At 38.8% G+C, this 20,839-nt stretch overlaps 1 protein-coding gene across 6 annotated transcripts in view; it reads left to right on the top strand.

Moving 5' to 3' along the window:
• LOC101951048 (N-deacetylase and N-sulfotransferase 4) overlaps window positions 1–20,839 on the top strand; it is a 265,282-nt gene that overhangs the window by 93,938 nt on the left and 150,505 nt on the right. For 5 of the 6 annotated variants that reach the window (XR_010601308.1, XR_010601307.1, XM_065596280.1 and 2 more), the window contains exon 3: window positions 2,027–3,267. The exons of the other annotated variant lie outside the window; for it this stretch is intronic. Coding sequence is in view for 3 of the 5 variants with exons in the window: in XM_065596280.1 (XP_065452352.1) it covers window positions 2,287–3,267 (981 nt within the window). In the remaining 2 variants the exon portion in view is untranslated. The remainder of the gene's footprint in view (window positions 1–2,026; window positions 3,268–20,839) is intronic. 6 annotated transcript variants of the gene reach the window in all.

The following is a 20,839-nucleotide window of genomic DNA, read 5'->3' as shown; positions in this document are numbered from 1 at the left end:
GGCAGAGGAATGGACATAATGACCTACCTTATAGGTGTTTTCGATCTCTAAATTCTATGGGTCAAATTCTGATTTCCATACTCATGCTGAGTAGTACATTACTGAGCAAGTAGACCTTTTTATTCAGAGTTTATCCCCATGACTTTGTTTCTCTCTTTTGCTGAGCCTTTCCCATGAATTTTGACATCAGAAAAGTAGTGTAACAATTGGACGTCAGAAGAGGTCTGATATCGGATACCAGTATGGTAGCAGAAGAAAAATGTTTAAAAGAGCATTAACACCCTTCCTTTATATTATTTATGTTTACTATAAGCAATCAGAAAAGTCCCCTTATGATTGCACACATTATTAGATAAATATACCATTAGAGATTTCCCATATATTATATTTATTATATTTCCTCAGGTTTAGATTTAAATGTTTTCCACAAATCTCAAATATTTAAGTTCCCATCTTTATTCTGCAGTCTAGTTTTGCAAATGAAGATCTGTCAACTAACAGGTCTTCTTTAAAAAGAATGTTAATTCTTAGCACTTTAAAATAATCCACTGTTTACAACCTTACATTGTTCCAGTGGGAAAACAGTATAAATAATTCAGAAAGAGAAGATGCTCACTTGTCCTTATTTAAGCCCATGAAACAAAATCATCTATTTTGTCTGTTTTTTTTTTTTCACCTTTCCACTTTTGAAAAACAACCCCCAAAGCCCTCCCAACTTCATTGCATACTCCTTGACTGACAAACTCAAATGTGAGAAAATGTCTGTGGATGGTTCACTATAAAGAATATTTCCTTAATTTTCCAGAATTGTTTTGCATCCGTCCTTCAAACTGCAACAGTCTTCCTGGTGCAAATGCCTGTATATAAGGTTTCTAAAATGCACTTTAAGCTCTGTAAAGAATTCCCACAGGAAAATGTCATAGTATAGTGGTTTTCAACCTTTTTTTCATTTGCAGCTCCCTAAAGGGTTTCAAGTGGAGGTGCAGACCCCTTTGGAAATCTTAAACATAGCCTGCGGACCTCAAGGGGTCTGCAGACCACAGCTTGAAAACCACTGGCATAGTATAACCAGTTTTTCACTTTAAGGAATTGCACAAAGCTGGCCAGTGAATCTGGCCCATATGTATCTCTTACCTCAATCTTCTATTTAATAATAGAAGAGAGACAGATTAAAGCCCTGCATTCATTTTAAGCCCCATATTTAGATGCTTGTAACCATTTCAGGAAATTACCCGTTGAGGTGAAATGTAGCAGTATTAAGCTCAACACAAGATTTAATTGTTTAGAAGAGTTTAATAAAATTTAGTTTGGCTGTTTTAGAATTGTCTAGATGGTAACAATAATTTTTAGTTAATTAAAAATTATAATGTTTTTGACATTTTAATAACTCAAGAATAACTTCATGTAAGCCTGCAGACTTGGATTCATATCCTGCAAATATTTGTACACATGAGTAAATTCCACTGATTGCTTAAGTCATAGAAGTATATAGAAATACATAGAAATTGGAGACAGAGAAAGTCTTTTCATTCTTCTAACCCATCCCCACTCTAACAACGGGATGGTTCCATACTACACATTTTCTAATACTTTGTCTTAACTAGTTTGAAATGTCTCAAAACATTGAAGTTCCACTATCTCCATTCAGAAGACTATGCCACAATTTGATAAATCTGTCCAAGTTTTTCTTTTTCTTAATTTCATCCCATTATTCTAAGATATCTCTGCTTGCAATTGCAAGAAATCTTTCTAGCAAAGGAGAAGTGACTGAATGAACATTGTTCATAGTGCTGTGTTTAGATTTCATGTCACGACAAAAGCATTTTGGAAAGGTACCTTAAATAGATATTTTTAAAAAGTTAACTACTAAAAAAGCAGCTGACAGTCAGCTAGTACTGTACAATCAATAAATCTCCTCTTCCTCAGATTGCACATATCAATTACTAGCTTATTTAATTAACACACTTATTTTTAATTGCTTTATGGATTTTGTTTTTACTTACTCTAATTTCACCCTTTGTTGCAGATAATGTTAAGCATCATCTCCATTGATTTTTTGCAAGCGCTGCATTCAGAGAAGATCTCTTCCAATTTAGATTTCCAGATACTTTGACTTTGAGCTCTAACAACTTTATAACCTCCCCAAAGCCCCTCATAAATGCATTGCAATGGTCACATGAACATTTTGGGCGTGGTACCAGCACCATTTTTTGTCCTCTCTACTATGGCACTTTAAGACGATAAAGCCAAAAAAGTTTTTTTTTTTAATTGAAAGTATTCCAAAAAATGAATCTTATTGTGAAACTTCGTAGAAGTTTCAGAACACTGGTAATTCTCTTAACCACCTTCTGTTTAGTAAGCATAGTCATTTCCGCCTATTACTTATATACAGGCTACAAGCAGGAGATGACCCTAATTGAAACCACTGGAGAAGCAGAATGTGAGGGCCTTAAACTTTTACCATACAGGTCCATGGAGCTGAAGACTGCTAAGCCGATGGATCCATCTAATACTGACCCTATCGTCTTGCTATTTGTGGAGAGCCAGTACTCCCAGCTTGGACAAGATATCATAGCCATCCTCGAGTCTAGTCGATTCCAGTACCATATGGTGATTGCACCTGGAAAAGGTGACATTCCTCCTCTTACGGATAGTGGCAAAGGGAAATATATGCTTGTTATATACGAGAATATTTTAAAGTATGTGTCCATGGACTCATGGAATAGAGAGCTTCTGGAAAAATATTGTGTGGAATACAGTGTTAGCATAATTGGTTTTCATAAAGCCAATGAGAACAGCTCACCAAGTATTAAATTAAAAGGATTTCCACTAGACCTTTACAATAATGTTGCCCTCAAAGATTGCTTTGTAAACTCTCAATCTCCTCTACTGCACATTACCAAAGCACCAAGGATTGAGAAAGGCCCACTACCTGGGGAAGACTGGACGGTTTTCCTATTTAATCACTCCACCTACCAACCTGTGCTTTTAACTGAATTACAGACTTCCAGATCCTTCCCAGCATCATTGCCTAAGGCTCCACTGTATGCTACAGTGATCCAGGACTTGGGGCTTCATGATGGGATTCAGAGAGTCCTTTTTGGAAACAACTTGACCTTTTGGCTACACAAGTTGATCTTTATAGATGCTGTCTCTTTCCTAACGGGGAAGAAGCTTGCATTGTCCTTGGATAGGTACATTCTTGTCGATATAGATGACATCTTTGTTGGAAAGGAGGGAACAAGAATGAACGTCCAGGATGTGAAGGTAAGCTAAGAACTGGGGATGGCGTCTCAAATAAATGGCTCAAATCACAAATACATCTGGAGAGAGATGGAGAAAGAGCAAAGGAGGCCTGGAAGGACTCAGCCTCATAGTAATGCAACCAAGTTACAAGTAAAACAGGTTTTGAAAGCACAATCAGAATTTTGTTACATTTTGTATTGTTGGAACAGCTTGAAAGTGGCTGTCCCACATACACCTGCACAGCTATGCATGCTCAAATATACTCTCACACATAAGCATCTCATGTACTGGTCACTCTGTATGTGGGCTACCCTCTACTAATGTCAGATCTGCTCAACAGTTTATTACTATATTTCCTGTAGTGGCTGAGCCATGACTAACCCTATTAATGTTACAGTTAACATAGGTTCTCTTTTAGCCTGAATGTTGCGTCAGTGTTTTTGGATTGCTTACCTTGCTAAGAACTGTGAAGTCCTGAATGACAGCAGATTTGTTGTAACTAGCATCCACAATACATGCACATACTGTTCAAACGCATGTACATAATCATATATATGGAAACATTTGCATATAGATGGATGCACACAATTTACAGGTATTTATTTTGAACCAGAGTTTTATTGGGTTTAAAAAAAAAAGTCGTGTTTGTGTAGTTTGTTAACTTTCCAGAAAGGATGTTTGTTATTTATAACTTCACTTTTTATTAGAAAAACAAAAGAGAGTTTTCAAGCAGTTATGAAATACTAAAAGGTATAATCTCATTCTGATTTATGAGGCTTAAGAACTCTCTTTACCGTTACTAGCAGTTTCATAATTAAAGCGTCGCAAAACAAGATGAAAAGATACCTTTACACCTATACTTATATGTCTGTAGTTATGGTCATATACTATTTTTTCCCCTTGATCTAGAATGTTCACTGGCTGAATTTTTGCTGTTTTGTGTTTGGGTTTTTTTGTTTGTTTGTTTGTTTGTTTTCCAATCTAATTATCAAAGTTTCCAATACAAAGGCCTATCACTCTGGATGTTTGTCCTGTGGAATTCTGACAGAGGAAGATTCTTAGAAATATCTTTGGGAATTAAAAATGCTGAATTGATACCAGTAGCATTACTCCTAATTAAATGTTCCTTTGGAATTGTCTAAATGTCCACACATTAAGGAAATTATCATATTAATAGAGGCTATTAGAGACTTTCCAGCCATTGCAAATGTATGTTCCCTGTTCCCTACACAGTGGGATTTTTTCTTGTAAACATTGAAATACTTCCATAATCAAAGAGCATACACACACACACATACACCAAGCCTTTATCTATAATCTTTTTATGAAGTCCTAAGTTTATTTAATTATGTTTTAAAATTATTATTTTCATTTTATGCATTTTCTATGTGTCTGTATCCTGGCCAGTGCCAGTAGCAGAACCAGATGAATTGAGACTTCACCCAAAAGTTTTTCCTGTGACATTTCCAGGCCAGTTTTGCAGACCCAGAAAGTTCAGATAATTGCAACAGGCAACCATGCTTTTGGATGCTTATCAAAGCTGATACCAGGGCCCAATCATAGAATATCAGGGTAGGAAAGGACCTCAGGAGGTCATCTAGTCCAACCCCCTGCTCAAAGCAGGACCAACCCTAACTAAATCATCCCAGCCAGGGCTTTCTCAAGCCTGACCTTAAAAACCTCTAAGGAAGGAGATTCCCCCATCTCTCTAGGTAGCCCATTCCAGTGCTTCACCACCCTCCTAGTGAAATTTTTTTTCCTAATATCCAACCTAAACCTTCCCCACTGCAACTTGAGACCACTACTCCTTGTTCTGTCATCTGCTCCACTGAGAACAATCTATATCCATCCTCTTTGGAACCCCTTTTCAGGTAGTTGAAAGCAGCTATCAAACCCCCCCCTCATTCTTCTCTTCTGCAGACTAAATAATCCCAGTTCCCTCAGCCTCTCCTCGTAAGTCATGTGCTCCAGCCCGCTAATCATTTTTGTTGCCCTCTGCTGGACTCTTTCCAATTTTTCCACATCCTTCTTGTAGTGTGGAGCCCAAAACTGGACACAGTACTCAAGACGAGGCCTCACCAATGCCAAATAGAGGGGAATGATCATGTCCCTCAATTTGCTGGCAATGCTCTTACTTATACAGCCCAAAATGTCATTAGCCTTCTTGGCACCAAGGGCACATTGTTGACTCATATCCAGTTTCTCATCCACTGTAACACCTAGGTCCTTTTCTGCAGAACTGCTGCCTAGCCACTCAGTCCCTAGTCTGTAGCAGTGCATGGGATTCTTCTTTCCTAAGTGCAGGACTCTGCACTTGTCCTTGTTGAACCTCATCAGATTTCTTTTGGCCCAATCCTCTAATTTGTCTAGGTCCCGCTGAATCTTATCCCTACCCTCCAGCATATCTACCACTCCTCCCAGTTTAGTGTCATCTGCAAACTTGCTGAGAGTGCAATCTACGCCATCCTCTAGATCATTAATGAAAAGATTGAACAAAACCAGCCCCAGGACTGACCCTTGGGACACTCCACTTGATATCAGCTGCCAACTAGACATGGAGCCATTGATCACTACCCGTTGAGCCCGACAATCTAGCCAGCTTTCTATCCACCTTATAGTCCATTCATCCAGCCCATAGAGACCATATCAAAAGCTTTGCTAAAGTCAAGGAATAACACATGCACTGCTTTTCCCTCATCCACAGAGCCCGTTGTCTCATCTTTGAAGGCAATTAGGTTAGTCAGGCATGACTTGTCCTTGGTGAATGCATGCTGACTGTTCCTGATCACTTTCCTCTCCTCTAAGTGCTTCAGAATTGATTCCTTGAGGACCTGCTCCATGATTTTTCCAGGGACTGAGGTGAGGCTGACTGGCCTGTAGTTCCCTGGATCCTCCTCCTTCCCTTTTTTAAAGATGGGCACTACATTAGCCTTTTTCCAGTCATCCGGGACCTCCCCCGATCGCCATGAGTTTTCAAAGATAATGGCCAATGGCTCTGCAATCACATCCACCAACTTCTTTAGCACCCTCGGATGCAGTGCATCTGGCCCCATGGACTTGTGCTCGTCCAGTTTTTCTATAGTCCCGAACCACTTCTTTTTCCACAGAGGGCTGGTCACCTCCTCCCCATGCTGTTCTTCCCAGTGCAGCAGTCTGGGAGCTGACCTTGTTTGTGAAGACAGAGGCAAAAAAAGCATTGAGTACATTAGCTTTTTCCACATCCTCTGTCACTAGGTTGCCTCCCCCATTCAGTAAGGGGCCCACACTTTCCTTGACCTTCTTCTTGTTGCTAACATACCTGTAGAAACCCTTCTTGTTACTCTTAACATCCCTTGTTAGCCGCAACTCCAATTGTGATTTGGCCTTCCTGATTTCACTCCTTCATGCCTGAGCAATATTTTTTACTTCTCCCTGGTCATTTGTCCAATCTTTCACTTCTTGTAAGCTTCTTTTTTGGGTTTAAGATCAGCAAGGATTTCACTGTTAAGTCAAGCTGGTCACCTGCCATATTTACTATTCTTTCTACATATTGGGATGGTTTGTTCCTGCAACCTCAATATGGATTCTTTAAAATACAGCCCGCTCTCCTGGACTCCTTTCCCCCTCATGTTATTTTCCCAGGGGATCCTGCCCATCAGTTCCCTGAGGGAGTCAAAGTCTGCTTTTCTGAAGTCCAGGGTCCGTATTCTGCTGCTCTCCTTTCTTCCTTGTGTCAGGATCCTGAACTCCACCACCTCATGGTTACTGCCTCCAAGATTCCCATTCACTTTCACTTCCCCTACTCATTCTTCCCTGTTTATGAGCAGCAGGTCAAGAAGGGCTCTGCCCCTAGATGGTTCCTCCAGTACTTACACCAGGAAATTCTCCCCTACACTTTCCAAAAACTTCCTGGATTGTCTGAGAACTGCTGTATTGCTCTCCCAGCAGATATTGGGGTGATTGGAGTCTCCCATAAGAACCAGGGCCTGTGATCAAGTAACTTCTGTTAGTTGCCTGAAGAAAGCCTCATCCACCTCATCCCCAAGGTCTGGTGGTCTATAGCAGACTCCCACCATGACATCCCCCTTGTTGCTCACACTTCTAAACTTAATCCAGAGACTCTCAGGTTTTTCTGCAGTTTCATACTGGAGCTCTGAGCAGTCATACTTCTCTCTTACATACAATGCAACTCACCCACCTTTTCTGCTCTGCCTGTCCTTCCTGAACAGTTTATATCTATCCAGGACAGTACTCCAGTCATGTGATTTATCCCACCAAGTCTCTGTTATTCCAATCATATCATAATTCCTTGACTGTTCCAGGACTTCCAGTTCTCCCTGCTCGTTTCCCAGGCGTCTTGCATTTGTGTATAGACACTTAAGATAACGCACTGATCCTCCTGCTTTCTCAGTATCCAACTCTTATGATCAGTGGACACTGGAAAGGCCCCTGAACTCCAAACCTTCTGAGATTTGATCATTACTGCAGCTGAGCAAATAACTATTTTTTTTTTCAATTCTCAATTTTTCATAAATAATCAGTTTGTTTTAAAATGAAACAGAACTTTTTGGTTTTATTTTACTGAAACAAAAAACAAAGGCAATTTATTTCAGATAGAACAAAACCTTTTGATTATCTCATTTTTTTTTCTTTTTTGGTTTTTCATTTTGTTAGGTTTTAGGTATGGTTTTTTTTAAATCTTTTTATTTAAAAAATAATTTTAACCAAATTTCAAAATGAAATTTCATTTTGAAGGAAAAAATCAGAATGTTTCAATTCAGAAATGTCAAAACAAACTATGACAGATTTCAGAGTAGCAGCTGTGTTAGTCTGTATCCGCAAAAAGAAGAACAGGAGTACTTGTGGCACCTTAGAGACTAACAAATTTATTAGAGCATAAGCTTTCGTGGGCTACAGCCCACTTCTTCGGATGCATATAGAGTGCCAATTAAGTAAGAGAAAAAAAACTTTTGAAGTGATAATCAAGATAGCTCAGTACAGACAGTTTGATAAGAAGTGTGAGAATACTTACAAGGGGAGATAGATTCAATGTTTGTAATGGCTCAGCCATTCCCAGTCCTTATTTAATCCTGAGTTGATTGTGTCTAGTTTGCATATCAATTCCAGCTCAGCAGTCTCTCGTTGGAGTCTGTTTTTGAAGTTTTTCTGTTGTAAGATAGCCACCCGCAGGTCTGTCATTGAATGGCCAGATAGGTTAAAATGTTCTCCCACTGGTTTTTGAGTATTATGATTCCTGATGTCAGATTTGTGTCCATTAATTCTTTTGCGTAGAGACTGTCCGGTTTGGCCAATGTACATGGCAGAGGGGCATTGCTGGCACATGATGGTATATATCACATTGGTAGATGTGCAGGTGAACGAGCCCCTGATGGTATGGCTGATGTGACTAGGCCCTATGATGATGTCACTTGAATAGATATGTGGACAGAGTTGGCATCGGGCTTTGTTACAAGGATAGGTTCCTGGGTCAGTGTTTTTGTTCAGTGATGTGTGGTTGCTGGTGGGTATTTGCTTTAGGTTGGGGGGTTGTCTGTAAGCGAGGACAGGTCTGTCTCCCAAGATCTCTGAGAGTAAAGGATCATCTTTCAGGATAGGTTGTAGATCTCTGATGATGCGCTGGAGAGGTTTTAGTTGGGGGCTGAAGGTGACAGCTAGTTGTGTTCTGTTATTTTCTTTGTTGGGCCTGTCTTGTAGGAGGTGACTTCTGGTTCTCGTCTGGCTCTGTCAATCTGTTTTTTTTTCACTTTGGCAGGTGGGTATTGTAGTTTTAAGAATGCTTGATAGAGATCTTGTAGGTGCTTGTCTCTATCTGAGGGATTGGAGCAAATGCGGTTATATCTTAGAGCTTGGCTGTAGACAATGGATCATGTGGTGTGTCCTGGATGGAAGCTGGAGGCATGTAGGTAAGTGTAGCAGTCAGTAGGTTTCTGGTATAGGGTGGTATTTATGTGACCATCGCTTATTAGCACAGTAGTGTCCAGAAAATGGACTGCTTTTGTGGATTGATCTAGGCTGAGGTTGATGGTGGGATGGAAATTATTGAAATCATGGTGGAATTCCTCAAGGGCTTCTTTTCCATGGGTCCAGATGATGAAGATGTCATCAATGTAGCACAAGTAGAGTAGGGGCGTTAGGGGACGAGAGCTAAGGAAGCGTTGTTCTAAGTCAGCCATAAAAATGTTGGCATACTGTGGGGCCATGCAGGTACCCATAGCAGTGCCGCTGACTTGAAGGTATATATTGTCCCCAAATGTGAAATAGTTGTGGGTGAGGACAAAGTCACAAAGTTCAGCCACCAGGTTAGCTGTGACATTATCGGGGATACTGTTCCTGATAGCTTGTAGTCCATCTTTGTGTGGAATATTGGTGTAGAGGGCTTCTACGTCCATAGTGGCCAGGATGGTGTTTTCTGGAAGATCACCGATGGATTGTAGTTTCCTCAGGAAGTCAGTGGTGTCTTGAAGATAGCTAGGAGTGCTGGTAGCGTAGGGTCTGAGGAGAGAGTCCACATAACCAGACAAGTCTGATGTTAGGGTGCCGATGCCTGAGATGATGGGGCGTCCAGGATTTCCAGGTTTATGGATCTTGGGTAGCAAATAGAATTCCCCTGGTCGGGGTTCTAGGTATGTGTCTGTACAGATTTGTTCCTGTGCTTTGTCAGGGAGTTTTTTTAGCAGATGGTGTAGTTTCTTTAGGTAATCTTCAGTGGGATCAGAGGATAATGGCCTGTAGAATGTGGTGTTAGAGAGCTGTCTAGCAGCCTCTTGGTCATATTCCAATTTATTCATGATGACGATAGCACCTCCTTTGTCAGCCTTTTGGATTATAATGTCAGGGTTGTTTCTGAGGCTGTAGATGGTGTTGTGTTCAGCATGGCTGAGGTTATGGGGCAAGTGATGTTGCTTTTCTACAATTTCAGCCTTTGCACGTTGACGGAAGCAATCTATGTAGAAATCCAGTCTGTTGTTTCGACCGTCCGGAGGAGTCCACGCAGAATCCTTTTTTTTTGTAGTGCTGGTAGGGGGGATTCTGTGGGTTAGTATGCTGTTCAGAGGTATGTTGGAAATATTCTTTGAGTCGGAGACATCGAAAGTAGGATTCTAGGTCACCGCAAAACTGTATCATGTTCGTGGGTCTCAAGGGACATGTTCGTGGGTCTGGAGGGACAAAAGATAGGACAGACTCTTCTGCTGGGCTAAGAGTATAGCTGGAAAGATTAACAATATTGCTGGGTGGGTTAAGGGAACTACTGTTGTGGCTCCTTGTGGCATGTAGTAGTTTAGATAGTTTAGTGTCCTTTTTCCTTTGTAGAGAGGCAAAGTTTGTCTTGTAAATGGCTTGTCTAGTTTTTGTAAAGTCTATCCATGAGGAAGTTTGTGTGGAAGGTTGGTTTTTTATGAGAGTATCCAGTTTTGAGAGCTCATTCTTAATCTTTCCCTGTTTGCTGTATAGGATGCTGATCAGGTGGTTTCGCAGTTTCTTTGAGAGTGTGTGACACAGTCTCTCAGCATAGTCTGTGTGATATGTAGATTGTAATGGATTTTTTACCTTTAGTCCTTTTGGTATGATGTCCATCTGCTTGCATTTGGAAAGGAAGATGATGTCTGTCTGTATCTGTACAAGTTTTTTCATGAAGTTGATGGATTTCCACTCCATACGGCTAAATGCAGTGCCTTGCATAATGACAGATTTCAGAGTAGCAGCCGTGTTAGTCTGTATCCGCAAAAAGAACAGGAGTACTTGTGGCACCTTAGAGACTAACAAATTTATTAGAGCATAAGCTTTCGTGGGCTACAAACTATTTCGACTTTAATTTTTTGCACTTTTTATTTTGCCAAAACTATTTGCTGAATTTGACTCAAATTCTCAAAATTTTGGTTGCACTGAATTTGTATTTTTCACTGAATTTACTATTTGACTGAACAATTTCACCCAGCTGTAATCATTACTAGTTACAGAGTGTACTAGTTCAGTAGTGAGATGAGATGGTTTTAGATGCTTAGTGAGCTGAAATGCACATTAAAATCCAGTGACTAAGGGCTTCTCTACACAGGGAAATTGACTGGAACAGCTACTATGGAGTAAACTATTCTGCAATAGCCCCCTGTGTGGCTACTCTTATCCCAGAAAAAGAGTGACTTTTTTCTTCTGATTTAGCTTAATCTACTTCCAAAGTGGATTAAGCTAAACTGAAAAAATAAAGGATTCTTATTGCTGAATAAGACTGTCCAGAAGGAGAGTTATTCCAGAATAGCAATAGCACTTTAAATTCACACCCTGCCTTATTCCAGAATAACTTCCCTATGTAGTCAAGCCCTAAACAACTTCTTCTATTGCCCAGAGAATTAATAATTCCATAGCAGTTCTCCTGACTCTCTTTGGTAAATGACACTTGATTTCTACCTGTAATCTTCCACATCTCTATTTAAAACAGCAGAAAGCTATATATAATTTAAACTGACAGTGCTGAGTCATCTCTCAATCCTGACAAATATCACATTGTTTAGAATAACAGACCTCTTCTATTTGTTTCCCACTTTTGACCTGCTATACTTTTGATGAGCGAGCTGTATAATGGGGTTTCTCTTCAGATGCTATCACACGCAAAAAATAAATACTAGTACAAATAAAATTAAGCCAAATTGGCATTTTACTGTTTAGAAAACCCATATGCTCTATACTACATTCATGTCATGCAACAGAAGAGTATATGCATCATGCTCACAGACCAAGGTAACGTTTAACATTATGTGAAAACATTTGCAGAATCAAAGACAACATAATGATATGCACCCTATGGCCTGTGTTGAAAATTCATGGAAAATCATAGAAAGTATTCATAACAAATAAAAGTCAGAATGGAGCACTTAATCTTCTTTTAATGGAGTTATTTACCCAGGCAAGAAAAGTAGTCCAGTGGCTAGAGTAGTGAGCTGGGAATCCAGGAACCTGGATTTTATTCCCCAGTCTGTCACTAACACATTGTTGAGCAAGTCAGTTGAGCCCAGATTTTCAAGAGTAACTTCTAATTTTAGATGTTTCAATTGTGTGGTGGATAACTATGGACAGTTCTGACTAAATTCTCAGCAGTGGCTCACTAAATTTGGGTGCCTCCATTTTTAGTGCCCAAGTTGAGATATATATGGCCTGATTTTCAGAGGTATTGGGCACCCACACATTCAAATGAAGTCAACTGGGGAATTGCAGTTACTCGGTACCTGAAATCAATCCCAAGGTTTAGTCTCTGCGGAACCTGAATGTATGCCACAATGAGTTCTCAAATACCAAAGAGGGCATAATTCAGCAAGCCAGGTAAGGTAAGCAACCCTTTCTGCTTCAAATTAAGCCAAAGACTGAGATGCAAGTGACCGGTTAAAAGGCATTAGTATTAACTTCTGTTAATTAGTCTGACCAGAAAACATTATAGGTGAGATGGGCTTGATCCAACAACGATTCAACTCAGTCACAGTCTTTAGTGAAAATAGGATCAGAACCTAGGTCCCTATCAAGTGACTTTTATTCTTTGTATTTCTTGTGGAAAGGAGATTTGTTTTACTTATAAGTGATATTTGCATATAAAATTGTTCTTAATGCCACCACATATCAGTATGCTGTATGTAAAACTCAGGGCTTTTTAAAAAAAGTTTTAAATCAGCTGTCAGGTAAGGATTTGTTTCTCAAGACATTTCAGAAATACTTGTTATGTAAATCAGTCTTTATTTATAGACTGGACATTCCCAGAATACATTAGCATTTGAAACAGGCTGCTTGCTAATGAGTATAACACCAAGATCCGAGTATACTTTGGTTAATTTACAATAAAGAATAATTATTGATAGTTAGAGAACAATCTCTCAATATGCTCAAGGAGTGATGCAGTTAAGGACCTGTGGGCCTAATTTTACCCCTCAAGTTAGAACAGCTTCCTCAGTAGGAAAGGAAAATATCAGAAGGAGGCAATCTTCAAGAGGCTGTGATTTTCCTAAAGAATTTTGTAGTGCTTCTGTACACTGTATAACAGCTGCTGAGACCAGCCATCCAAAGGTGCTTGCATTTCAGTGGTGGATAAAACCGTCCCTGTGATTTTCTTTTCTAAAACATGTAGGTGTTGAGATACTTAGGGTTTGATTCTGCCTGTCCTTTCTGTGGATTTTAAGAGTGTTGATGAGCACAGCTCCTTTATTTCAAATGATTCTAGACCACAAATTGGTTCTCCACATCTGGCTCCATGTTCCTGTACAGGAGTGGGGCAGTATTTGGATCAGATTCTCTTATGAAACATATGCCATAATCTAGCACTACCGTCACAGTCCGTGTTTACATTACATCACACTAACACTCAATTTAGCTTGTCCCTTCAATGTTTAAAATGTGATATTTGTTCAATTAATATTTTTTGTTGATTTTGATACAGAAGGAACAGAAACTAAAATGCAAATTTCATATGAAGTACTATCTGTCATTTAATGCTATCATTTTTTTTCTGCACTATAAATTCATTTATCTAATTCCTTACTGTCATAGGGCATACAGAGCCCATGCTATCCCAGATTAATAGGGAGACTAGCTGCCTCCTCTTCTGAGCCTGATTGGTGACCCTGCAACATCTAGGGAGATGAAATGGCTACAAGTCATACAGGAAGAGAGGCTGAGGAACCACTGAGAGTGGGGGCCTTCAGCAACAGACTGGTGGGCAGACATTTGGAACTCCAGAAGACAAGGATCACAGAACATGAGTCTGGGAAACAGCCAACAAGAGAGGCATTGTAGGAAGCAATAAGAGATTGGGAGATACAGGTTCCAACTCCTAGATGCCTGGAATGAAGCACAGAGGAATGGGTGGGTCTGGGTTCCTCTACCAACCCTAGCAGAGTGGTTACTAATGCCTGCAGAGCAAAGCGATCTGAACCCCAACAGGCTAGAAACTGCTGACCACTCACTAGGGTTATGGGACTCCTGACTCACTAGACTCTGAGAGGGAAGAGACTATTAATGATCCAACTGGAACATTAGAGTCATAGTGTGGAACTACCAGATGGTGTTAAATGGTGATTGGCTGAATGAAGGAGAAACAGAGGTAACCTTGCCATAACTCCTGCTTAATCATGGTGCTGGTGGGGGAGGGCACTCCAGCACAATGTTCTCTATCATACGCACAGTGCAGAATGATACCTATAATTAAGGTTGCACAATTGTCTCCATTCTTGTCATTTTCAGTTTTTTTTAATCTTACACACTACAGCGCTAAAAATGCCCTCCCATTTTTTATAATATTTTAACAGCTGTAGTATGTTTGTTGTAGATGGCAAAAACTTGAAATTGAATGGCAAAAACTTGAAAAACACCCTGCTTTTTGATAGTTTGGTGCCAATTAATCATGATTTCTCAAAGTTAACATTTAAAAAAAATATACTATGTGAGGGCACATGGAACTTTGTAGTAAGCTCTTTCAAAGTTGTGCCAGATTCCAACTGGTTTTGAACATAATTGCATAGGTTAGAGATGTTTGTAAGCAGTTCTGTGTTTTTTTCTATGATTAGCGTATTTGTGCAAGGAAACTACAAATGAACACAGAAGCATTTCTAACTCTACACGGAGAGTATGACTAAATAACATTATTCTAAACAATTCCTTCCTAGACACTTTTTTTTTCATTTCCCATGTAAATTGTAACTGCAAATTAAAAGTTTGTCACTAAAAATTGGTCTTTTGATGACAATCAGTTCAATATAACAATCACAAGGTATGTAACCCTTTTCTTATGAAATTATTTCCTGTGACTCAAATGTTTTTATTCCCCATACACAGTCTTTTCTCAATCAGATACTGTCAGGGATGCACTTTGTTTGTTTGTTTGTTTGTTTAAGGGCAGCATCGGTGAGTGAGAGATTAGAGAATGGGGTTGTTATGGTTTGTGCTTACCACAAAAGATCTGCAGTCCCCTCTACTGTGGAAGCTGTGCAAGGTCATATCTGGCTAAGCAATTAAACAGAAACTCAGCTGAGCTATGGAAAGCTATTTTCCCAAGCTTCATGGGTATCTATCTTGAGCCTGGAGTTTCTGCAAATTAATTTCTCCCCTTCCCTCCTCCTAATATATGATCTCTCTGCGTGGTTTTGAAAAGCTAAAGATCCACGAATGCATCAGTTACTTGCAGAATTGTTCATCTAGCTTTAAATTATATTGATCCCCAACCATACAACGGTTCCAACCCCACTGACATCAGTACTCTAGGGAAAACAATTGGTAATATCTGGTTGTCCTACATTTGTGCTACATGCCCTGCATACAGAGCTTGATTTTTCATCTTTAAAGCTTTCTCTAACCAAACACAAACAAATGTGCTGTCAATCAGCATTAGCAAATTCTTGGTACCTTTTTGATTGAAGACCTTCAGTATCTTATTATGACCCCCTTTCCCCCAAAAGCTAAATTGTTCTGTTCTGCATAGCCTAACTGCTGTCACAAGGGCAAGGTTGTCCTTATCCAATCTGAGGTTGTATAAATTGATGGAGCAGTGGTTAGGAGTGTCCTTTGTGCTATTCCTGACTGCATCCAGTCCTTTTTCTTGGATAACTTCATGAGCCTTCTGTATTCTCAACCACTCGTGTTCTAAGTTAAAATTTTTAAAATATTTTTTTTTAAATAAAAGTAAAAAACATTAGTTTTTGACTCCTCTCCAGTTTCTAGAGGGCTGATCTTTATCTTTGACCTTTACTGGATTTCTGTTCTTTAAAAATGCTTTGAACTCCTGAAGAGTGCAATTTCTCTCTCATTCTAGTACTATAATGACAAGAATTTATGTTGGAGTCATAGCTCTTCGGATAATACAGAATTTAATAGTGCTGCTCAGGAGGCTACCTCCTGTGCTTGATAATCTAAGAATAGGTCTTTCCATCTCATACCTTCTGTGATCCTTCTGTGAGGACGATTGATTTTAAATATAATAGGTAAAAATATCTGGGCCAGATCCTCAGTTATAGCAAACCTGCACAGAATGCAAGTCTGCTGAAGAGCAAAGAGCATACATAAAACACCGATTTACTTTGCCCCAATCCTCCTGCTGCTCTGTGCAGCTCTTCCTTCCAGTCTACTCAGAGTCTAAAACCCATTTCTGAGCAAGGCCATTGAGAAGCTGTTGAAGAGCACTCTCCAACCACATTTCATCTCTGCCAATATCCTGCGCCTTTCACGGTCACGTTTTACACCATGACAGAGAAATGGAGATGGTCACACTGGTGAGTAAACGCCATTTAGCAGTGGATAAAGGGAAAATGACATATTACCGGATCTCTCAGCGAAGTTTGACATGGTAGATCACATGATATGGTTGACTCTCCTTAGAAATTTGCCAGAAATAGTCAGAACTCTATTACATTGATCCTGGGGGATTATGCTAGGATTATGAACCTACATCTCAAGAACTCTCCTGTGGAGTTCCTTAGGGCTCTATTCTTTCCCACATCTCATTTCATATACCTGTACAACCTCTAGGGGAGATTGCGAGATGTCCTTGACTTAAATTACAGCAGTACTTAGACAGCACCTGACTGTGTATTTTTTTCACAATAAATACAAACAGCATATCCCCCAGTAGTTACAGTGTTTGAATGAGATTTGCATCTGAATGAAGGCAGGGTGGCAGATGCCAAACACATGCATGACACAGGTAATGTTGGAAAGAAGGAAGCATTTGGAGGAGCCAACACCATAACCCCACCTTCAATCAAGTGTACCAGTATCCTTATTGTCAAGGTGGAACTCACTTCTTGTTCTCCTACCTTGTTTCAAGGTCCTCCAAGGCTCTTCAATTTCCAAAACCAAGCAGCTGGAATCCCAAGTTCTCTAGCAAAAGCTGCTAGAAATTCCTTCCAGGCATAGCTAGCTAGAAGGGTGTGCCACATTATGGCCATGATTATCATGCATTTGTGACCTCCAGGCTTTATTACACATTTGACTATGCACTACATTTGGCAATGAAAAGAAAGACTAATAATTCACCACCCGTTGGCCTGCCCACTAAGAAGCATAGGTCAAAGCAATGCAAGTGCCTCAAAACTACACTGTATCATCAAATAATGGGTCAGACCAAGAACCTGATTCTGACTGATGTATTCATAGCTCTCAGTGGGCTCTGCTCAGCCTGTCTGAGGGACCCTGTTTTCCTCTCCATGATCTGGTCCTAACATGACAGCAGTAATCGTTAAGAACAAAAGAGGGGTTGATGTGCTGACAATAGCCATAAGAGCAGAGGAAAGAGCTTTTTGGTGGTGGCGGTGTGTATAGCTATATATATATAGCTCCATTCCATAAAAGATTAAAAATCACCACCCACCTTACTTCTGTCGTGGCAAAATGCAGAATCCATCTCTTCCCCCCAGTCTTCCTACAATGACTACCTCCCAAGCAGAGTAACTGTATCAATAGACAATACAGTTAGAAATGGAGAACAAGAGGTTTAGCTGTTTCCTCCTATACACATACCTCAGGCACTGTAGACTATTTGTTAATCTTACTTACGTATGGTATACGTTAACCTTATATCTCTTAGGCATTTGAAAATCACAGTGAAGAATGCAATATGTAGAAGACTCCCACTTGGGATTCATCTTAAATACATTTAAAATGGATAAAAGAGAAATTCATAATACATCATAAGTGCTACACTTGGACCTGAGTAAGAAAAAATAAGAATCAATCAACCTGCTCTGAAATGGGAGTGTCTAGCCCAGGGACAGTAAATAGGCAGACCGCAGTTCAAATCCAGATTGCCAGACTCTTTTGAATGGACCCCTAAATCTTTTTTTTACTCATTATTACAATTATTGTTATTATTTTTTATTGTTTTCTCTGGAGTTGGACCTTGATTGTACCTTGACCACGAAATTTGGACCTTGACAAAAAAAATTGACTGCCCCTGGTCTAGCCCATCATTATTTTAGTGGATATCATTCAGCATTCTCCCAATTCTGATATGTAGAATCATCCAATTCTTCTTTGTAAGACAATGGGTTTTGTACTGGTCAAATATCATGACTGATCTACCATATCAAATGCTTTATCCTTTCAACTTTTTTTCATTGTCTCATTAAAGGCAGTTCTCTCATTCAAAATCCTACCAGAGAAGCAGTTATAAAATAAAACTCCTTTGGCATCAGCTAAACCTTGCCTTTTCTTCCAGGCAGCTTGGAGGATTAATTGTCTGTCTGGGCTGCTTACCTGAATTACAATAGATCTGGACTTCTCCCTCTCCCAGGTCTTTCACTTAAGATATGCTGCATTCTTTCAGGGTTTTTTTTTTTATACTGTAAAAACATCATCTGGCAAATCCAGAAAAGAGATACATTTTTCCCCATATAGTCCGTCTCGTTCACACTTTCACTCCCTCTGGAAAACAAATTAAGCTAATATTGTTTTGGTGGTTCCTGTTCTCCAATTCTTTCATCTTTTTTTCTCTTGTCTTTTTTTTTTTTTTTTTTGTGGGAAGAGGATAGTGAGTCCATCCCCATACTTCAAAAGTTAACAGAGTGACTTTCCCATCCAGTCCAAACAAGGACTTCTTTACCTTTTTAAAGAAGGTAATTTCTTCTTATTCTCCTACCATGTTGGTCAGATTTTCAACCACAGAAGCTATTGTTCTGACCTTAAGGTTAAGTGTTGGATAACCTGGTCTGGTATTGGTTGTCAGTGCAGCAGAGATGGCTGAAATATTGAAAATTTCATTTTTTCAGGAAAAAAGTCTCAATGTTGAATTTTTCCCACTTAAAATCCCCATAAAAAAACCATAAAAACAAGATCCTTGACAATTTTCATGGTTTTTTTTCAGCTCTATGTGCTGGTTAGAATATATATATATATATATATATATATATATAAAATGTTAAATGTTCAAAAATAAATACATTTAAAATTTGTTTCGTTTTTTACACATTTTTCAACCAGCAGTCAATTTCCTGTGCTAAATCCAAAAAGCTTATGTCTTTTGCCTATACTTCTGTTAATTTAATGGACCTAATCTGCCTGATTTCTCTAACAGGCTTCTCTAATTTGAGGATCATGTGCGCAAACACACTGGTATAAGTTTTATGTAGCAGTTAGCATTAGATACTTAATTAGCAGCATTTAGGGCATCTATAGGCGCTCTATACAAACTGTTTTATATCACACTGTCTAGTAACCTACATTTCCCTGTGTTTTTAAAAACAATACACATTATTTAACAAGAAACAATAACATTAGTTTCCTGTACTGAAAAATAGCACATTATGAAATGATTTAAATCTTTGCTAAAAAGGCCAGCTAACCCAAACGTATAGAGCGGTCATAATTATTGCTTTAAAAGCACTTGATACAGTAATAAAACATCACAAAGAATCTCAAATATAATGCACTTCCATTAGCAACAGTATTACTTAAGTTACTTTAAATACGTCTTTATCATCTAAATGCAAGTAAAAGAAACAACACTTAGGGCAACAACACAATTTAGTGTCATTAACATTACTCAAGCAATTTCAACACAACCATGTTCAGATAGTGATGTTATTTATTCATGTGGGGGTGGGTGGAGAAAAAGCATGAGTGAGAGAGAGAGTACAATAAAAATCCTGACTCTTATTACCTGGACAATTTCTGCTCACCTATATAAAATAATTTGGAATGAAATAATTTTTTCATAAACTTTTGGCATCTAGTTCTTACCACTTTTCAATACGTGTTCTCCCTGGAAATCAAATTTTGGGATCCTCTTTGATTCTTTCACAAATTTACTGTTAGGCCATTTAATCAATATTTAAACTTCTTGTGTTATTTTAAGGCATGTTCTTTGTGTTAATGACTTTTCACTCACACACCAGAAAGCTATTATGGAGGGCTTTTAGGAAGAACATACCAAGTTTCAGCCTGTATAGCAACCACAACTCCTGTTGAATTTAATGAGAATTCCAACTACTTACATTAGACTCCAGGTCTTGATGAGGTCACATTTCTATATTAGTAAACGGAAGATATGCACTACGTATATGTGATAATTTGAAAATGATAGGTTGTAGGTAGATCATGATAACAAATAATATATCATGACAACCCTAAGGATAAAATTCTTGCTGCACTGGGAAACGAATACCTTATGGTCAAAATCTGCCATTGGATGTAAACTGAAAGCTCTCATTCACTAGTGAGATTTGCATATCTTCATCCAAAGAAAGAATTTGGTCTTTAAAAAGTATTCTTAGCTTCAACATCTTTGCTCACTTCCCCAATTCAGTATGTGATTATGAATATGTTTCCAAACAAGAAACATATTGGTATTTGTCTAAATGAACCAGATACTTTTAATAAGGCTTCTTTTTTCTGTATCATATACATGGTGTGTATACCTTTATATAAACTCAAAAATAAATGGCCTTCTAACTCTAAAGCACAAAAGACTGAAATTTTACTTTCAAGAAAGTTTGTTAACAATCTTTAGCATACAAATAAATTTGCTCTTCTGGAGAAATTCATTTGAAGCCACCTGTGTTTAAAAAATCTATATATAGTACAAGAAACAAAACAAAAAATCAATAATTTCATCAAACATAAAATTCAGAAA

The sequence above is a fragment of the Chrysemys picta genome, chromosome 5, assembly GCF_011386835.1.
Source record: "Chrysemys picta bellii isolate R12L10 chromosome 5, ASM1138683v2, whole genome shotgun sequence".
NCBI classification, from domain to species: domain Eukaryota; kingdom Metazoa; phylum Chordata; order Testudines; family Emydidae; genus Chrysemys; species Chrysemys picta.
The sequence above is the reverse complement of the archived record's forward strand: the minus strand, read 5'-3'. Positions and strand labels throughout refer to the sequence as shown.